Source organism: Tympanuchus pallidicinctus, unplaced genomic scaffold, assembly GCF_026119805.1.
Source record: "Tympanuchus pallidicinctus isolate F22 unplaced genomic scaffold, pur_lepc_1.0 scaffold42, whole genome shotgun sequence".
Lineage (NCBI taxonomy): Eukaryota > Metazoa > Chordata > Aves > Galliformes > Phasianidae > Tympanuchus > Tympanuchus pallidicinctus.
The window spans coordinates 33028-55114 of record NW_026294761.1 but is presented as its reverse complement, the minus strand read 5'-3'; the positions used below and the strand labels follow the sequence as shown (position 1 = coordinate 55114).

Below are 22087 nucleotides of genomic sequence, written 5' to 3'. Positions count from 1 at the left end.
GTTGCTAAAGCATTCCAAAGGGATTGCAAAGAAAGAGTGGGAGAGCTCAGGGAACTTCAGTGAAGCAAGTTCAGGAAGTCCATGCAGGTATGACAGAATCCTCACAGAAAGGAAACATTTGCACACATTTCTAACACGCTGTTTCCCAGCCAAAGTATTGTATTAATGGAACAGGAATGTTTGTGTAGCACTGAAGTGAAAACTAAAGCAAGAGCAGGACTTGGCAACTGCTCCATCTCTGATCCAGCCCTACTGGGCTGTGAGTTGATTTCCTTTTCTAAAAGCATATCAAGGCATCCAGGACTGATACTGCTAGAGCTGGTCACACATAGGCAAAAGGAATCAAATGAAACACCCTGAAGTCCCTCCATTTTCATGGGGAGATGAGCCATGTATTTCCTTACTTACTGCAAGGATTGAAGATGAGAGGCTCATGAAAAGAAAGGGATTTTATCATTCGCTATATTTGTGGTTCAAACAAACCAAGAGATAGATTAATTCCATAACAAACAAATCATGTCACTGCCTCATCATAAGGCAGGCAACCCCTCTGCCTTAGCACACTCAGTCTTTCAGGTCCAAAGTAATTACTTCAAGCTCAGTTTTTGATTGTTTCACCTTCCCCCAGGCCCCTATCTACCCCTACCAGGTACTTCTATGTAGCAACATCAACCTGCTGCCACAGGCACCAGTAAAATCCAGTCACAGTATAAAGAAAGTCACTCTTCAAATACAAACTGTGTCTGAGGCAAAAGGAAAAAGCTCACTTACTTCTTGATCTCCTCCTCCACCGCATTCACCCCTTCTGTTTGAGGATTCTGGAATTTGTTGGTAGCACTTCCAAAGTCACAGAGGACATAGTGGCCACGATCATGTAGCAGGATATTTTCAACCTATGAATGTTGCAGCCAAAAAAAAAAGGAACCATTCAACTAGACGGAAACATTAAAATAGCTTGTTTTCTTCAGGTGATTCAGGGTTTTAATGCCTGAAGACATATCAGACACATCAGACAAGTGTGTAATGTGACAATCAAAGAAAATAAGCACCAAAACTGTCACACCTCCTAAAATGGAAATCAGATCATAGAAACACAGCTGTAAAACTGCCTTCCATTCTGCCTGATGTCCTTTCCTTTTCCTTACTTTTTTGCAAGCATGTCACTCTGCCTCTATTAAGGCTGTGTACTTCAGGACAAAAATTCCACATTTCAGTGTCTTCAGTACTCAAGTTCCCTCAGCCATACTCTGTAATCTGAATTTGGGATGACCCCCTGCTTTCAAGTACTATTTGTTAGCTTGAATCAGACAAGTCTACACCACAACAGGCACCTGTGGTCGCTGAAAGATCAGCTCTCTCCTAAGTATTCGAACTTACAATCACGCATTAGCAAAAATCTACCATGTTCATTTATTTGCCTTCAAAGTGTTCAGGTCCAACCATGAGAAAACACACTGCTTGTAGATTTCAAAAACAAGCAAACAAAAAAACCAAGATGCAGCCCACAAGTAGTCAATGACAAAAATATTTTGGAAATAGACCTCCCTATCAAGGATAACATTTACAAAAAGCAAAGAAAGTGAAGAAGTCAGCATTTTAAGCACTGAAAAATCCCACCAAATTAAAGCAGCTGAGAAAGAAATGCTGGCATGAAACCAGGGGTGAAACAATCCCTCTTCCTCACTTCTGCCATTCATCTGCTTTGAATAAGCACCGCACACAGATCTGCTTTTTAAGAGACCAGCACTGACAATGTTATTCCCTACCCCCTCTAAACGTTTCCAGAAGAATCCCTTCCACTTTATCTGGCTGAGAAGTTGGACATGACTTCTCACTGAAGCAACCTGGAAGTTTTAATCAAATCAGCACATTCATCAAGCAGGCTTCATCAGCAGCAACAAAAATAAACAACACAACTGTCATCAGGTATAGAGTATTTGTGTAAGTCATCATTATCAGCACTAGATAAGTTTAGTCCCTCCTTCCACTCAGTAAACTAAACACCAGCTGACAACTGACTGTACAGTGGGGTTACAATCACTTGAAATGCAAAGGGACACCAGACTCCATGTATTTTTATCCTCTGTGCTACCTGCTTTTCATACTCCTAGAAAACAAAGGCCAGCAGCACTAAACAAACAGCTGCTGAGGGCTCAGAGAACAGAGCCTGACCCACAAAGCACATCTGAAGTTCAAACGTACACACAAGCCACACAAGTCCTTCCGGACTGAAGTTATTTTTACGAGCCGGTTGAGAGAAAAAGCAAATTCTTTTTTGAGTTTGTTTGATTACAGGCATAGGATTTTTCAGAAGCTTTCCCTGCTGGCCTTGCTCTGTTCCCCTCCAAAGCACAGAAAGCCTCGCAATCCACACAGTTTCACGGTCAATAGTTAAAGGCCAATTTCAAAAGCTTCTAACAACTCCTGCCACAAAGCCAACATCTCTGGAGCGATCCTTTTCATATAGGTCCAGGAAACATATAGCAAACTTTCTCTGAACAACTTATAATATCAATAGTGTTTCAGGTGGTAGGCAGAGAGTGACTGTGAATAATTGATCAAATACATTCTGGCATATCTCTGGTGAAAAACAGTTTTTGAAACATTTGTTTTTGAAGCAGAGCTATAGACAGTACACATACGGTAAGCAACTATGGGAGGCTATTTTTTTTTTTTAATCTTTCAATAGAGAGAGGTATTTACACCCGCTTTCTCTTATTACTAACAACAAAAACACGGTACCAGGCTTCAGAGCCCATCAGCCACAGTGTAGGCAGACAACATACACATTCAGGATCACACACAATCCCTCCTGCTTTACTGGAGTCCACAGCTCACCTTCAGATCCCTGTGGATTATTGGTGTTTTACACTGATGCAGCCTTGCTACAGCTTCACAGGTGTCACAGAAGATCTGCAGGACTTCATTCTCTGTGAACCCTGTCTGAAGTCGTTGATTCATGAGGTTCACCACCTGTCCTCCTAAGGAAAAATAACAACAAGAATGAGAGCAAGAGTGCCAAGTTACACCAGGCCCAGTCCAAGCCCCAATCCTACCAGATACACCCTGCCTTAGACAACTCCTCACAGGGTGGCTGGATATCAGAACACAAGAAGTTCATGAGATCAAATTCAAAGTTGGCTCCAAACCTCCCCCAGAGGTTCTTTGCAATCAGCTCAGTCATCTTGTTTCCTCCTTTCTTTGCCTAAACTTTTATATATCTGCCAGGAGGTGCTCCATCTGACCCTTGGACAATGCTTCAGTAGTACAAGTTTGCTTCTCCTCCACCTCACCATGTTAACAATGAGATGCAATTCTAAGCCACATTTTTCCTCTCCTCCTCAAAATAAAATGTTTGTCAGAATAGAGGAAAAGAAGGCTAAATTTGAGGCACCCACAGACCACAAAACAGTCTGCCACATGGAAGCAAAGAGACAGACTCAAAAAAAGCATAATTTAAATGGCTTGGCCAAAATCACAGACTGGCAAAATCTATCTGTACAAGGAGAACCTTCAGCAGTTTTCATGCTTTGAATGAGTTCTAACTTTGCCTCATCTGTTTGCTGTAAAAGTCTTCACAGAAAATCCACACAATTTCTTCCCCCTAAGAACATCAGAGGTACACGGGGAAAAAAAAAATTGTATCTTTGGTAAAGCTGCATCAAAATTCATATCCATAGCACTAAAGCTCTGAAGAAAAGCTGAGCTTAGTAAGTAGTAGAGCTGTATTATGCACTCAGCAAGTGCAGTTCAGCACATAAAGATGCATTAATTCAGTTTAAGCAGCTGTTTGTCACAGATTGTGAGTAACAAAGGGAAATCCAACGCATGATAGAATTCCTGTGCTTCAGAGTTGAAGACCAAGAGAACAATGTGCCAAGAAGGGTATTTGCAAGCCACAAGAGAAATACCACTTTGCAGCCCTTTTCTCATAGAGGAGACACTTTAGAAAGACAAAACATACTCTGTAAGCCCACCATCCAACACAGAGGGAAAGCTAGCAAGAGAGAATTCTGAATTGCCAGCATTTATACTTTTATTTGAAGTGCGACCTGTAACACAGAGCTGAGTATGAACTTACTGGCACTGTCAGATCCCTTCCTTGAAACACTCCTTGTGATATTCAGTATTAAACCACCCAGAACAGCCAGACTTCTGAAGTCACCTGGCCAAAATATTCTTTTTGCTCATGCTTTTCCTGCAAGTGGCACTTGAGCACAGCACATGTGTAATTTTCTAAACATCACATCCTAGCCACAAAAGATCAAGGCTTTAGGACAGTTGAGAAGAAGTAGAAGAGCCTGTCTGGCTAGAGACAGACAAGTAAAAAAGAAGTAAAAAGGAATACTTTTTGGCTTTACATTGTCCAATTCAAGCTTCTTCCAGAATAATCCTAAGTCGGGCTGAAAGAGAAAAAGCTTGCTGCATGACATGCAGTGCAGAATAATTTCATTCCACAGCCTTGCAGCTATAGAAGAGCACTTAGTATGGACCGGCCTATGGAAAACAGCTACATATGTACACTTCAAGGTTTCCCCTCACAACAAAAACAATCCAGGACCATCTCAGCAAAGGCTGAATCAACAGAGTCAGCATAACCTCATATATCATCTGTTTCTCTACATTTAGTTTCTGCTTTGTTTTGTTCACAACAGTTCCTTGGTATTCAAGAAAGGGCCATGCCTAGGACTAGTTTCCCTTTTGAAATGAAAGGAAAATGCTGTGCAATTTTCCTGTAAGCACTGAAAAGGGCCAAACCTACAGATGAACAACATATTGAGCCCACACTCACCTCGGCAGAAGTCCATTAATATCAGCACTTCCCACACATCACCGCTGCTTACTGAGTTTATACTGGAATCAATGTATCCTACAATGTTCTTGTGGCCAGATAGATCTCTCTGCAAAATAAACACATTCAAAGCATTATACAGCCACACAGGATGAGCAGCATTTGAATTTGATTCCTCTACAACACTTAGCTTTCCTAGCTCTTCCCCTACCTAAGCGCAAGCTCCTGTCACTTTGGCTTAACCACTACATACAACATGATCAAATCTGAGGCCTGCCTCCACCTGCTTTCTGCTTTCCTTTCAGAATGATTTGAGACAAGCAACAGCGAAGCAAACAACCAACAGAACTAACTCCCATAGGGTTGGTCCAGATGTTTGGATGTGTCCCCCAATCACCCACGTTAAGTTGCTGGAGTTGCTCCTTCTTTGTGTAGGGGAGAAGCAAGCAGATGGTTTGCAGTGGCTATGCATGGTATGTGCTGCACTTCTTCCCCCCACCTTCCACCAGCACACAGAAGCTCCAATCTTATTGTGAAGATTCAGCAGAAAAAAAAAAAAGAATAAAAAAAAAAATCAGAAAGACATTTCCTGCCCTTGCTTTCCAGGTTAGCCACGCTCCAAAGAGACAGAGACAATGGAAAGCACTAGCAAGAAAAATGCAAGGAAGCAAGCTTTGTGAGCACAGTCAAAGCCTTTTAAGATTAGATCTTACACCACTTTACCAACGTAGCACTAACTGCGGTACTGACAAAGCATACCCAAAAGCTGCACTGCACAAAAAAAAAATAAATAAATAAAATAAATAAAAAACCCACAAAATCCAGAAGTTATCTTTGAAGGTATTAACTCAATTAAAAGCTAGTTTAAAAAAACACTACGGATGGAAGTTTTTGAAGTGATCACTTATCCTAAACCAACACCTCATATCATAAATTTGCAGAACAAGGGTGTTCTCTTTCATTCCTCACTGCACAGTTTCTCTAAGTGTCCCTTTCCACTATTATTAGGCTCCGAGCAAAACTCACCAAATCCAGTTAAATAATTTCCATTTCTTTGTTTAGAGATGCTAAGTTTAAAACTACTACTTAAAATAGTTATCACGTAACACCTTGCATCCGAGTGAAATCTAGAAGATAAACACCCCCCAAACACAAACATCTCTTCAGCTCTTCCCTTTCCCATCAGGTCTGGGGTTGATTGAGGAGTTTCTTTTGTCCCCTCTCTTTCTCCTGAGATTCCCTTTGTGTTTCAGTTGTCATGTTTTCTTGACTACTAAAACAATTTAAGTTACAAACAACTCAACCCAAGATATTTCACATAACCGTGTAACTCTAAGAGCTTGGGCCTTCCAGAAGAATGACCATTTTGCTAAGGAAACCCACTGTTTGTGACACAAACTGTGTGTTAGAACTAGAGGGAATGGCTTCAAGCTGTGCCAGGGTAGAGTTAGGCTGGACATTAGGAAATACTACTTTTGTAAAAGAATGGTCAGGCACCAGAATAGGCTGCCCAGGGAGGTAGAGGAGTCACTGACCCTGGAGGCGTTTCAGGAATGTTTGGATTTTGTGTTGAGGGACATGGTGGACGTTGGACTGGATGATCTTGAAGGTCTTCTCCAACCTTGGTAATTCTGTGATTCTGTGAACTCAGTACAGCTCACAGACAGAAGGTGACAAGGCTCTCAGTCACAGCCCCCAGAAGGAAGTGGTGACTTACCATGATTTGGATTTCTCTTTTGCATACTTGCAAGTCGTACTCATTATTGACGTACATCCGCTTCAGGGCACATTTCATCCCATTGTTTGTCCTCACAAGAAACACTATGGCAAATCCACCTGAAGAAAATAGAGTAATTCCGTTTAGTAAGACATAAAGCTCTGTCCTTGCTCCTGAGCTTTGTCCTGGCACAACCAGAAGAAAGAGGGCACTTGGCAACCATGATGGGTGCCCCCTCACATCTCCTCATCTCCTGAGCGTCAAGCTTTGCTTAGACATGCAGTATCTCAGTGATAACAAGCTATTAAACCCACTGCTTGCCCTGCCAGACAGTTCTTCATTGCCTATTTAATTTCCATTACAATGGGCAAAGCTGAAGTATGAACAGCAACAATGTTATCCTAGGAACCTGGTCTGCTGGGTTTTCCAGGTCCAAGTCCCCATGACTTCAGGAGCAAAACTAATGCAGAGCTGCCCCAGAGAAACTAGAAAATGATGCAGAGGATGAGAAGATTCCATTCAAAAAACTATAACCAGGCAACAAAATGCAGCAGACTCAAATTCAGGAAAAAAAAAAAAAAAATAATAATAATAATAAAAAAAATAAAAAAATCAACCATGGCTCTGGGATAGAGAGCCACAGAGATGCTGCTCACTGCTGCCAGGGAGTTTTAAAAGTCCTGTAGCTCCAGAGAGCCCAATATGTTCATAGTGCTTCAAATTCAAACCCTCACCCTTACACCGCTTCAAGTTCAGCACCACAAATTGCACATCATTTTTAAGAACTCCTAAATCTGTGGCCACATTTGTCTCATTACTAGGCTGAGAAACGTGCACCATCACTCTGTGTTATCCATACCACAACAGATGCCTGTGCTGAAAGCAAGACAGCACTCTGAGCTCCCACTCTTATCACCTGCAGCGGAGCTATCAGAAACAAGGGACCTACAGTCAGCACTACTTTCCTAATTCCTTTGTAAAACATCCCATTTCGAGTCATTGGAGTGATCAGGTTTGGACTTATTTTTTGATTTCCCTATGTTTCTATGAACCACAGAAATGCAAGAGAAAACACTACACTGAAAAAACAACAACTATTCTTTTTTATTACAGTCTCAGTCATCATCAAAACTGTTCTGTTTTTTTTATAATGAGAAACTCCAGCAGGAGTTCATTTCTCCCAGCTTGGAGGCCACCAGGATATCCTACCTCTGTTTGCAGTCCATGCTCAGCAGAAAGAAACATGAGCTGAGCAGAAACACATAGAACAATCAAACTTCATTTTAGAAAGAGAAAAAAAAAAAAAAAAAAAGACATCCACTAAATTTAAGAGTCATCTTCTCAATCAGTGGAGTCAATACCTCCTCACGCTGACTGCTAATATCTCATTAGCAAAGTTCTATGCAATGTACCTTTCTTCTAGTCCAGATCCGGTGCTGGTTTTCTTACCAGGGCTAGCTGGCAAATAAACTACAGAACTTAGAAAAACAACAAAGTCTTCCAGCACAGGTCTGCAACATCAACACACTGGAGCTGAGAAACACAGCCTGCACTACCCTGCCCAGAAAGCAGAGAGCCACACACAACAGGTGGAACTGCACAGAAGAAAAGAATGGCAAAGTTTGATGAGGAGCTGCCCTGCTTTTGATGTAGCAGCACTTACAGCCACGGGAAAGTTGCATCCTGCATCCTTTTCTCTCTCATCTTCAACTCCTGCAAACCGAAGCTGTACAAAATCATTTCGCTTACATAGCCTGCAAGCACTCCTACCAATTTGGTTGCTTTATTGTTCAACTCCCACTGATGGCTGATTAAAGCATGACAGTTTTGCTACTAGTAAAAGCAGCAGGCTTCTCTCCAGAGAAAAGAAGTACAGATTTAGTCAGGGTACATATTGTCATTTTTATACTATATCACAATTTTTTTTTATACTGTACCATTCAAGAAGCAGGATCTGACCAAACACATTCAAGAGAAGATGCGTAAGTTCTAAGAAATTACTGCATCCTCTGCTCCAATGCCTCAAAACAGGTCATAATATTCCTCACCAATAGCAGCTGAGCCCTGCTTTCAGTTGTCCCCAGGATGTGACCCAGAAAGACACAAAAAAATGCAAAGCAAACTTCCCTCAGTCACTGCACATTTAAAAAATCAGAAGAGGTATCAAAAGTGCCACCCCAATTTGAATTCCTCTGCACTAATTACACCTTCCTCTGCTAATTGGCTTCAGCACTCCCAGCTTTGCACACAGAGAACAGGACTGTACCGCACTGTGAAGCGGGAGGAGGATGAGGGAAGTAGAAAGGGAAGAAAAAATTCAAACAACACCATTCTATTAAAATCAGCATGCTTTAGCTGTTGACTGCCTTTATCCCCTTCCTCCTTGCATATCTACAGCTCCACCACCCCACGGTCTTTCAGCTCCCAGGGCCTCTGACTGCAGCCAGCTTCCTCCTGACTATTCCAGTCCAACCCCCAATCTTGCTAAATCTGGACAGAATTAAAAGGAAATAGATGCCAGGCAAATGGACACGCAATGATTATGAAGCACCAAATACACATTATGGGAGGACTGGTTACTTCTATTCTCAGAAACCACAACAACGGGCAGAAATTGCCAGCCCCTAAAGCAATATGGCAGCTCTGCCACAACCCAGAGACACATCAGGAATGAAGCAACTCCACAACAGCCAAGGTCAGGCCAACAGCTTCAACTGCCCCAAGTCAGAGAGCTGTGCACACATGGCCAAAGAAGGTGGGCCAAAACAGAGGCAAAGCTATGCAAACACGGGAACATCCTCACATCTTGGCAGGCATAGCCTTTGTTTCCAACAAACTGGTCTTACTATAAGCTGGAAAAAATGTGAAGTTCCAGTGATCTCCTGGCTATACAGAGTATGTTTCCATGCAGCTTGTGTCAGCGTACTGGCCGGTTTTCAGCACTGACAGTTGTATTTTCAGCCCTTCTGTAAGCTCAGCAGGATGCACAGCTCCTTGTAGCCACTTCTAACCTAGGTAAAACCAGCTGCGCAAGGCTGTATGTGATCCCTCTCTTAGAGAGGTAAGCGGGACAGCACTAGTTCATTTAAGTGACTAAAGCCTGGAATTCTCTTGCAAGCAGAAAGTCATCAGCAGCCAGCAATGTCCAGCTGAAAACAGGCACAGGATATTACTTTGTTGCAAGCTGCAAAATTAATGGAACAGCGCATTTGCCATGTTACCCTGCTGGGCTGATCCACCACCAGGAGACATCGGAGGAGCTGAGAAAACAGGAATAGCTTCATCCAAATACAATTTTCAGAATACTTCCTTTTAAAATCCATGCTGAGTGAACCTCCCAAAGACGTTACATGCAGCAGGATGATCTCCCAGCCACACGTTTAAGCTCTGCAGTAATAGCTACAAAGCATCTCCAGGGCACAGATCCATCTTCCCCTGCAGACATTGTCCAGCTGCCTTGGACCACGTAGCCCCAAAGCAGTGAGGTCTGAAGAGAAGTCACCCCTTTTTCCAGTGGAGTAGAAGCAAATCCTTGGACTTGAAAGAGTCAACTACCAGATCATTAAAAACAAAATCCAACGCAAAACCACACGCTGCTTTGGTTTGAGTTCTCTCCATTGCCCTTCTATCAACAAATTAGTGATATCTAGAATTACGACAGTTCCTGACAGACGTACTAGATGCCACTCAAAACAAATTTTCAGGGGTGAAATTCTTTTCTGAGCAGGAAAAATGTATGTGGTTTTCCATCAAATTGTTTCCAGCTTTCTGTGTTTTAGCTGTCTCATCCACCTCAAAGCTCTGCATGCGGAACAGCCCACTGTGCTTTAGCACAGAAGACAAAAGGACAACCAAATGCTTTTCAGAGGTCCCCTACAATCCCCTAGGAAGACTGCCTCCAGGGACTGCCAGCAAGGCACTTGAAACCCCAGTTATGCTTGCAGGCACATCATTTTAAGTGCTTTGCTGAACCAGGCACAAACCCACTCCCTCTCTGCACAATCCAAATACTTATTAACTCCTGCCCACCAAGAATTATGTCATATCTCGCCTTATCCAGCGGGCCAGAGGAACTTCCTTAGCACTGACTCTCCTAAGTACAAGGGGGGGGGGAAGGCTCACGTTCCCTGCTCTCCTCCTCCCCCCTCCTTAAGTCAGGATGCTGTAATCCACTTACAGGAAAACCATACCAAGTCCCTTTGCTCAGGGTGTTTCCAGCCTCACCATTCCTTAAGCATTATTAAAACAGTTCCATTTTCCATGGCTGCAGGCATAAGCAGCCAACACATAGCACATCACCCATCATCAGACATCAGGGGCATTTTTCCCATGGACAAAGATGGCTTCAGCAAATCTCTACATAGGAATAACCCTTCACTACACATGAAAAGGCCAAGGGAGAAAAAAAAAAAAACAACATAGGATTGCTTAACTTTGTCCAAACATCTGTAGCTGTTTAAACAACAGCCAAGTTCAGCCAAAGTTAGCATCAAGCTCTGCAAGCACATCAGGGAACAGCACTCTGATGTACCAGCACGGCTTTCCTACAGCTCTCACTGCTCGTTTCCAAAGGTAAAGTAATAACTCAGCTCAGTCCTCCCCACCCGTAAACCACAGATGAAGATGGACAAGTGATTCAGCTGTAGGACCAGAGGAAAATAAGTTCCTTTGGGATGCTCTCCACAGGCCACGCTAAGGCTGCTGAGCTGCAGAGACCTCGAGGGAAACTTTCAAAGAGTGTCAGCTCTTTGTACCCAACACCATGAGTGCAGCTGTCACCAGAGACAGCACCTACAGAAGGAACAGAACACTGCAATAATGTGGTCAAGGGCAGCAGCCCCTCGCTCACCATGTCTCGCATGATCTTGTGTTATTTGCTGGTTTGTTGTTATACAGGCTTTTTATTCTAATTGTAGTTCCACTACTCAACTGCGAGAGGCATTAGGATTGTAGTGCTATTTTTGTCAGTATTAAGCTGCATTAATATCCTTCTACTATCTTTTATTCCACTCTCATTGCCTAAGAAGGAAGGTATGTTAATGCAGTATACCTGCTGAAACATGGACAATCTCAAATGCCACTGTTGCCCTTACAATGTAACCACTCTATCATTTTCAAGCTCTTTGCTTTCAGGGCAAGATATTTCACCCTAAAATAAGTTTCTTTTTACAATATTATCCCTTTCTATTGCTCAGTCCCCCCACAAGCCTGGATCAATATTGTAAAGTGTTCTGCTCTTGATACAGAACAAGGAATTGGAACAGTCAGGATCCACTGCACATTGTCCTTCTGCTTTATCAATCATCTCCAATGCCCTTAGAGATACAGAGATGCCAAAAACAGAGATGCCCTCATGGGGTCATTATGTTGTTGCTTTTTTTTCCTTTAAAGTGGTTCGAGTTTTAATTAAGAAGCCACAGTAATTAGATAGGCTTAGTGGCAAGGCTGTAATGCTCACGATCACAGTTCTATCACTGGGCAAAGTCAAGATGACACAACCCCTGATTTACTGAGTTCAACCTGGAATGTTCTCTCTGCTCTGACTTTCCTCAGAGCATCAGAAACAGCAGCAATTTGCAAAGATGTCTTCTGTTCTTTAAATCACAGGACGAACAAAAAGGCAAAAAAAATGTAGAACCTGAGTAAAAAACACACGGGTCAGTGTAACAATGTTTGTGTTGTACTGTAACACCAGCTATGAGACAAAACAACCTCCCCACACACAGAGCTTCAGTCATTTATATGACAGAATAACACCAGGGGGTTTTATAACCTTCATCCTGGAACGGCTCACGATACACTCTGAGTATGGCACAATGAATCATCAAAAGGAAGAAATGTCTGCATAAGTTTCCTAGTACTGCCACATGGCATAAAGGGCCCTGAACGTAGCCAAGAATCCAGACTTGAAAGTGAACATTAGGTCTGCTACTCCCAAGCTTTCTTCAGTCTGGTGAAGGATTAATTACCGATCCATTCAGTGAATGATCGCCCCCTGCTTTTTCAGGAGGCAGGAGAATTTAGTTTGCTACCATGAACTCTGCAGGCAAAGGACACTTCAGTTTTCCCTGGTATCACTACAGTAAAGCAGAATCAGCAGCACCGTCCCAAGGACTCTCTTCCTTTCCTATGGTCATCTCCACCTAAGCAGTAACCAAAAAACAGACATCTGAGGCCCTCAATTTTCTTTCTAGAGGTTTCACAGCTCTATTAAAAAAAAAAAAAGCATTAAAAAAGGGAAGATTTTATTCTTGCACCAGTGAGTACTAAATAAGTCAAATGCAGGAAGGTTGAGGACAAGATTAATGGACATGGTAGGCTTTCACCATCTTCATTTCACCCTTTCTAAATTGCAATAGGACACTGCCAAGCAACACAGTGAAACAGTACAACTCTAAGCCTCCACATCATACTCAGGCATAGGATTGCATCTGCCCCAGCATCTTGCACAGAGACAGGACTGACACTGTCCTGCTAACCTGTTTTTAACATTCCCCACATGCTCTTGGGCTGCAGTTATCTCCCCATCAGGAAGTCTCACCGCTGACTTGGTTTCAACCCCAGCTTCTTACCCGACGTGCCACAGAGAGCAACAGCCCATTGCCAGTCTGTTCTCCAGGACGCCTGGGTATTTCACCCTCCAAGGTACATGCACAGAAAACACACAGCCTATCCTAGAGTAACAGGCTTGCTTCATGTCTCAGGAGTGGAGGGAATAAATAATTGGTGTTAGTCCCACAATCCAGGCTACAGAATTAGGATTCTCTGTGCCAAATGTCTGCATGCAAAGGGCAGTGACAGGATGTGCTCAGCCATCAGCTGAAACCAAACAGAGCAAAATCCATGTCTGTGTGTGACTTAGTTTTCTTAATGTAGCAATGAGAACAGGGTGGTGACACAGGATATGCTGTACAGACAGCAGAACAAGCAGCAATCTCCATGCAACCAGGAAGGCCAGAAGACATCTGATCCAATGACATCCAGGCTCCCTCAGCTCCGAGCAGCAATCATGTGGCCATGTCTTAAACATCAGAGTCCAGTTTTGAACAAAAACAAAGCAAAACCCCTTACCCACAGTCCCCAGCTGAGAAAAGCAGATAATGCTAAACTAAACAGGTTTACTTTCAATATATATTTTCTACCTCAAAGAAAATAACAAGCTTCATACTTCGTTTTTCTTTTTTAAAGTCACCTGACTCGGGCTAAAGCATAACAGTGCCAAGTTTAAGGGACAACTTCAACTTAAAGGCCTGCCCAGCATCGCCTTGCTCCTTCAGGCTATTGAGAACAGCATTTGGAATGAGCCATTAAGATTTCTGTGCACTGGGAATATGAACCACTGGTCTCTGCAGCACACTACTAAATCTCAAGGCCTCTGAAACACAGAGATCTAGAATCCCACAGTCTGTGCACGTCTAACAACAAGGAAGTGAATAAAGGGTGGAAAACAAAGTAATGTAGTTCCTCTCGTGCACAGAGGTGACCCTGTGAAGGTCCCCACGCTCATTTCTAAAAGGAAAGATACAGCTCTTAAATGTCTTATCTTAGGATATTCATCCACACAAGAAATTAAACATCACAAAATAATTGTTATTATCATTTTAGAGTAGAACGTGGTGGGTTTACTGAACTTTTAAGCTGTAGATTAATTTGTCGCTGATTCTGTTGGCCCTGAACAACACTTTAGAAAGCTCAAGCCTGAAGACAGAACTGCTCTGGAAAAGTTATCACATCAGATCTTGAAACAACTGCCAATTAAACGGTCTATGCAATGAAGTGTTATCTGGAGGGCAAAGAATAAAAAAAACCCACACTAACTCCAGCTGCAATAGCTCCATCCCTGTTAGTAAGAATGGTCACAGTCAAATTTCATCCAAGTTCTGACCATTTAAGTGGCTGTAGGAACAAGTCAGAGCTTTAGAACTGCAGAGAAAATAGCAACCTAGCTGAAGTATAAAGGACACCTTGTATTTCAAGGCAGGAAACTTAAAGCAGGAACAGACAGCAGAAGAATGAGCTGAAGCCCACATCTCACCGGACAAGTTTTTAAGCAGACAGAAGGTTAGCTAAGCAGGTATACTTGCAACAAGGCTGGGAATTTAATAGTGACCGTGCTTGAAGATTTTAACAGGGATGCAACGTGTAAAAAGTCAGGAAAGCTCTGAGTTAAACTCAGCCCACAGAAACACCAGTCTCCCTTCTCTCCTTGCAGAACAAAAGACTGTGCACAACCCTCTTCCTCCAGGGGAAGGACAGGCCTTCAAGGTTTGCTTCTACTCAGAGGAAAGCAGTGCCGGGAAAGCAAAGCAGCTTGAGTTCACCTGGTTCATACTGATATTAACACCAGTTCTGAGCAGCTTCTCATGGTGACATTCACCATGTGTTTCCCAGGGGCAGTCAATGGCAGAGATGGGAACAGTACATGCAGCCCTGGAGCTCCAGATCTCAAGGTTCAGGCATCAGGCTCCATGCTCTTCCATCACTGATAAGCATTTGAAAAAAGCAAAAAACAAAAAAAACAAAAAGCAAAAAAACAACTCCATACAGTTCACATCACAGCTAGAATGAATTTGGTCTCCATAAATGAGCAATACAGTTTTGCACGTTCTATTGGCTTGATGAAATGGAGCCTTCTGCAGGGTGAAAACCTTAAGCACAACTGATTCAGAGGCAGGTGAGGGGAAGACAAAATAAAAGCTGCACTGGTATCTCCAGTGTCACACATTCATTAGACAATACCACTGAGGCAAAGAACACAAGGTGCACAGCACAAGCCCTACTTTCTAGGGACTGCTCTCATTGCCAACTCAGGAAAACAGCAGTTCTCACAGCTCCAGCTGTAGCATTACTTCAGCTCTGGTATTTAAATACAACCAGACAGCCCTTAATAGTGCATCTAACATATTTAACTTAGGACTTCTCCCAAGGTAAAACAAAGGCTTAGGCTCAATGAGCTGATGGGCTCGCAAGAATAGAGCAGGGACTCAGTCCTTCTCACACTTACCATAGCTGAGAATCTTAATGTGATTATCCAGTACTACAGCAACTTCACAGGGCCCTCACTTAGTGTCAGTGCTGCAATAACTAGGCCATGACAAGCCAGATTTAGATTTACAGGCTCCACCCTTGCCTGCGTGCTTTTTAAATACACAGAATGTCATAGTTAATGTCAGCATGGCAGTCATGGCCAGGAGTGCATACAGTGCACTGTGCAGCACTACACAACCAGAAGAATCACCCAGTGCAGAAGAGAAGCATGGTCATTACCTCCCCTCATTTTCCATAAGCTGTTCACTAGGGCTCTTCGGGATTTTGGGGATGAACATTTACTAGCTCTAACACTCAAATGAAAACAGCCTCAAAACATTTCACAAGCACTTTCACTGCATTGACACCATGGGAAAAGCTGACCTGTCTCTCCCTCAGTTCTCTGTGTTTCGATAGTCCTGATTTAAAACTGTTTAACTTCATTTCTCCCATTTCTTGTTTTCCAGCACTGTATCTCACAATAGGCCTTCAAGGTCCTTCACTCTCCCCCAGATCCCTCAGCTTCAGTCAACTCCCCACAGAAGATCAAAAATAGGAAGCTGTAAGTCAGAAGGGAGCAGAGAAAGAGAAGGAATTAAAAAATAAAGTAATCTCTACCATCACGACTGAAATAATCAAATCACAAGATTCTTCCTGAGCATTCCCTATTACAAAGCTCTAATCCAAGGGCAGCAATAGCTTCTCACACTACGCGCCCACCCAGAATGCTGTGACCTCACAGACTGAGCACTTTAAATTTGGGGTATGAAAGCTCACAATATTTGCAGTGGCAATTCCATGAAAAATAGTTCTTAAAGGCTACAGAACTGCATTAGCTTGCAAAACAAGAAGCATGTTTAGAGATTCATGTGGGTAGGTTTGCTAGGCAGTCCTGCGCATCCACTTGATTCCTCCCTGACAGGCAGACTTGGAAACTAAAGACTGGTGGAGCAGTGCTTCATTACAGTGCAGCAAGACACAGTGCCTGAAGTAGATTACTTGGTAAAGCAGATTCAGTTCCTCTCTGTTGTGACAATTTTAGGGGGTGAACCTCCACTGTAAGACTTAAAGTAAATAAAAATTAATGGGTCATTAATAACTCATAGCTTAAAAAAAAAAATAATAGAAATCACTTGTTATCAGTCAGCCCTCAAAAAGCACATTTCAGCTGCTGTTGTTTCAAGCAACTGCTAATGGCATCCGAGACCTCGTTCACCTCCAAGAAAAATTAGCAATGGCATAAACATGCTGCAGAGCATGACTTTTGAATGAACGTGACTGGAACTGCAAAGCCAGTAAGGGGTTGCTGCAACCACATGCATTCAGAAGCAGAGAATCCCATCGACAGGATGGGAGAAGAACAACAGCCCTGGCTGAGCAGAACACTATATGGAGGAGTAGAGGAAGAAGAAAGCAAGCCTGGCCAGGGCAAGGGCTGTTCAACTGGACTTGTTTTGCAAGGGCCAGCCACACTGGGAGCCCTTTTGTGCATGGTAACAGCAAACTGTATGTAAGAAGGAATTTTGCAAGGATCAACAAAGGACTCATGGCAACAGACAAGTCAGACACTTAGGAATTTTCTTTACTATGGTAGCATCCAGACATCTCTGCTAAGCAAAGCAGCATGGAAGGCAAGGAATAACACATGCTGTAGCTTACAACCTATGTCACACTGGAAGGGGTACACAAGAGCATACACAGGTTTGCTTTAGACAAGTGTCGTCTACTTAAACATGGAAAGTCCAGCTTCAGCATCCCCAGGTCTCTAGTCTGACCACAGGAATGCTCTCAAGCCACAGAAGTGTCGTATCAACGAACCACTCCAAAACACCAATTGAGTATTACATAATATTCCTGTAGGATATACTATTCAAAGTCTGAAGACAGCAATGAACTTTCCAACTCCAAAGCACATGCCGAGGATGGAAAGAGGTAGAAGTAGATACTATCACACCAGGAGCTCTCAGGGAATTCAGGCTACTCAGGAACACACAGCAGTAATCATTCAGCAGGAGAAGGGAATAAAAGAAGTAAATTAAAAATCAGCCCTACACAGAACAGAGCTTAAGAGTTTTTCCACATATACATTGATGAGAAAGGGAAGATGTGAATAGGTTCATGTGTCAGAAGCTCAGCACAGGAAGGGGTTGCAGGGGTCCAAAACTGCAGTCTTTGACTGCTACTCTTAAGTCCCATCATATTGGGGATTTAAATCACCAGCTCAAAATGAAATTATGTAACTGCTTGAGAAACCCAACTTGCATATAATAGATTGCTGCATACATTTCTAGCCCACTCGGTGACACAAGGTACAAAGCGAGTGCTTCACACATCATTAATTTTCAAAACAAAAGCAAAAGGTACAAAACCACCATCTGTCCACTCCAAAAATAGCACATTTTTAATTTTAAAGAAATCCAATACATGTTTAATCCTGCCACATGTTCTGTTGAATGCTATGTGAGCAAAGTTGAGTTTGCGCATTTCACATGATCTCTGAGTAACAGCAGATCATCAAAAGGCACCACGCATTAATTATCACGTCTGACTCCTGATATGTGGCACTGAGTGTTTCCCCGTACTACATGCAGATGCTGAGCACCGGCAAGGGCAGCCACGCACCTCCCAGGAGGACCGGCAGACTTTGTTCTGGATTTGCTGGACGTGACACCAGGCCCCAGTCCATGATGAGAGCTCCTCAGTACCATGAATATTAACAACGTGGTGACTAAATCACCAGACAAGGAGTTCCATTTGCATTTAACAGAAAGCTTCCTCACTGACTGCCTATGTAGCCCTTCTCAAGTCAATGAGTCTTCATGGGGTTCAGTTTCTCATTTGTTAAACTGTTTTCTGCACCCTCCAGCACCAGCCTGTCTGCTTTACAAAGAATGATAACAACAACCATGCCCAGAACCATAAACTCCATGAGGCTTTTGCTTCTCTGAAGAGGAAAGACAGCACAACAGCTCAAGCTACAATTGATCATCAGGTAGAGAAACAGACAGGTGAACTCATTTATTGTTATCCACCTGCAAGGACACGACACCTTCCACACTAAAAGCAACAGGTAAAAGCCAAGAGTAGCTCCAACTTCCAGCAGAACATACCGGGGCTACCAAGCCTGAACCAACCTCGTAAAATCCCTCCCCTTTCTCTCTGCCACACTATCCCTCCTTCACTCCTAACCCACACTGTCCACCCATCAGGACTCTGATGCATTTTCTCACTCCCCTACCGAGAACATTCTCCTAACTTAAAAGGCTATTTCCTGTTTAAGATGTTGGCCATGTGAAAGATACAATTAATTACGTATGCTCTGGTATCAGATGCTTCTTGCCAAAGATCATGAAGAGTCGGCAGATCACAGCCCAAGGGGCAACAGCAGCCAGAAATGCCTGCACACAATCACACTGCAGCCAGAAGGCAGGGATTTCCTATTGATCCACCTCGTTCCCCCAGAGCAGCAACACTGGGTCAGGTCTTTGTGACAATAAGTATATATCATCACGCTTACTGTGACACTGAGTGAACAGCAACTGGCATACAGGGAAGGCCTGCATGAACCACACCACATTATCCCTCTCACAAAACACTCTGCACTTCAACAGACAGGCTTTGGAATTATTTCACTGCCATCATTTGAGCAGTGCAGCAAAAGCACACATCAACCTTACGAGCATTGTTTATCATACAGGAGACGACAAGCTGAAAGGTCAGGGTCTGACTAACAACTGCACATTTACATAGCTTCCCAAAACCACACGTCACTATTACACCCGCTCTAACAGCATGCCAGATTCCCCTTTTAATAGCACATGGGTAGATTTGGGGGTTTCCTCTCTCTTACAACCATACAAACAATGAACAGGAAGTAAAAGCAGCACGCTCCTGATCATGAACAAACCAGGATAAGCTCCACCTGTCCTCCTCACAGCATCAGCTTCCAGCTCAGAACAAGGATGCATATGCGCACACGCACAGGCTCTGCTTAAAAAAACATCAGCAGCTGAGTTTTCTATTTTTTAGATATATCTGAGGTCACACATCAATGCCACATCATTTGTTTCTTCAAAATCATGAATTAAACCAAGAAAATTTGTTTTTAAAAAAAAAAAAAAGTCTTCAATCCTGTGACAAAAGGCCTGGGGTCCTAATGTCGGCATGGGTTCTGCCACCAAGCAAGCAAAAATTTATGCCCAAATCACACACGTGCTAAGAACACACCATTTAGAACACACCGACATAGCACTTTAGAAACAGACTGCAATTAAGGCACTCAGTCTGGGAGGCCAGAGATCAACTACTGACTTGACCATACATATTCTGCATTGTTTTGCTTTCATATCTTGGTATATTTCCCAGCAGCCTCAAAAGGAATGGAAAGACATTTTTGGAGACCATTGCAGGGCTCAGATACTCTGGCAACAGGGCACCAAAAGATCCTAATATTAGAGGAGCCACAGCAGCTCTCCTCTGCTTCCATTCTACTCCATCGTACTATAGACAGCTAGAAATAACCTTCACTTAACAGCAACCCCTGTATCTCCCACAAGAGGAGAAAAGGGAAAGTTACCACAATGATTTAAAAAACAAAAAAAAAACAAAAAAAAAAAACCACCAAAGAGACAGTTACCTTATAGCAGTGTTTCACTTAAGCCTTTCAGATTTTTTTCCTCATGCTCGTGAATAGTTATCAGCGTTGTTCCTGTTCTCAAAGAAGCACAGCAATGGGATCTGATTTCACTTGTTATTCTCACAAGGATATCTCACACTTATCCCCACCCAAGAATGAAAGCATACTTTCCCAGGAAGGTTATCTACCCAAGTCACCTCTTGTTACCAGACAAGAACTGCTCTGTAAGTTCAGCTTGCTAACAGCATGTTTCTGCTCAGAGACTTCCCATCTCCTTCCGCACGGGAAACATAAGTAAAAACTTGCTTAGTACAAACCAAATCATTTGTGATTTTCCAAAGCAGCAGCAAGTCCTGCTGTTGGCAAGCTGCTATTCCAGTGGGTACAGTTTGTCCAAGTCCGCATTTTCACTGAAAAAAAACCAAAACGAAACAAAAAATAAAAACAAAACACAACTTCAAAGGAAGCAGCTTTCACACTCAATGCAAATGTACCTAACCAGTACACCTAATCACCTAATCAGTTCTGACCCGTTAGCCATGATTAATGCAGGTGTGGGAGCTTGGAAGGCAGCAAGTGCTAACCCCACAGTGGATTCCAGCTTGTCTTCAGCACATTTATAACCCAGCACCTGCTCTCTTCAACTGCTGGCAGCTCCTAAGAAAAGAGAAGGCCCACAGCACAACAAAAACACTGTGCGTGTACCTGGGATACCTCAACATTTGCTCAGTAACTTGGGATTCTTCATCAGTTTGCCTGGCTTGTACAGTCAAAAAACCACAGACTACTAAAAGACAGAGAAGCCAGTACCCCATCCACCAACGCAGAGCTCAGTATTGCTTCACATGGTACACAAAAAAGAGTAAGGGCAAAAGTATAAAAAGAAAAACCACATGTCCCATTCCAAGAGGAGAAATAGTTAACTCCTAATCCAAATGCTAGTGGTCAGCTGACTGGTAGTTGGCCCCTGACAGAAAGCAGAAGGCAGTAACTGACAAAACAAACAACAGAAGTGATACTTTGAACCCAGCCACTCTGGAATTGGTTGAGGATCATGTAAATCTGCAAGACTTATCTGAGATGGAGTTCATTGAAAGTCAGAGTTATTGTAAAAGGAGGATGATGACTTCATAATGTGATGCTGTGTATCACAGTAAGTCCAGGGAAAGGGAACACTAGGGGTAAGGCAGGCAGCAGCCAGTACAAGTCCTCTGTAATCAGCCCAGGCACACATACAGACAGCTCAGGGAGTCACCTTCCCCATCAGACATAATTTGTGCATTCACACACTCAACAAGCTCTTCATGAGCACTAAGAACTACAGATGTACTAAAGAAGGCAATGATGAAGCCTTTGCCACTTCCTTAAAACCTGTGTAATAACACACCTGACAAATTTATTTTAACCCCCCCCCAATCCCACATTCAGGTGCCTCCTGGGCATTCACCTCACAGCTGGGTGAAACAAGTCACACTGATATCAGTTAATAACCCCTTCAGCCCTCCCGGAGTCCTGGTGATGCTTCATGGCCTTGCAAATCTCCAAGGCCAGCAGCACTAAGCTCCCGGTTATTAGTCCTCTGGAAGACTTTGAGAGGAAACTTTCAAGATATTATTCATGCTTTTAAGTGGATTAGAGGGAAGTGAATACAAAGATCCAACCAAGAATCACCTACTGAAACACAATATAAAGAAACTGGGAAAAAGAAACCTGACAATTCAACTGCATTATATCACCACAGACAAACAACTGCTCAATCTGTATTATCCCCATCTCATTCCTTCCAGAAGGAAGGACCTTGACTTGTTCCTCATTACCCAAGAAAGCAAGGATCCAGACAGGGGGTGAACATGCCCGTAACTGCACTGGATATTTTGGGGATCTACGCCAAAAGACTAAGAACATATGCAGATGT

General features: G+C 43.0%; 1 protein-coding gene across 22 annotated transcripts in view; it reads right to left on the bottom strand.

The window, feature by feature from the left end:
* Window positions 1-22087, bottom strand: part of AAK1 (AP2 associated kinase 1) — a 63032-nt gene that overhangs the window by 38107 nt on the left and 2838 nt on the right. For all 22 annotated transcript variants that reach the window (XM_052702057.1, XM_052702058.1, XM_052702056.1 and 19 more), the window contains exons 3-6: window positions 6510-6628; window positions 4793-4901; window positions 2839-2981; window positions 772-893 (exon numbers count right to left, since the gene is read on the bottom strand). In XM_052702057.1, coding sequence (XP_052558017.1) covers window positions 772-893; window positions 2839-2981; window positions 4793-4901; window positions 6510-6628 — 493 coding nt within the window. The remainder of the gene's footprint in view (window positions 1-771; window positions 894-2838; window positions 2982-4792; window positions 4902-6509; window positions 6629-22087) is intronic.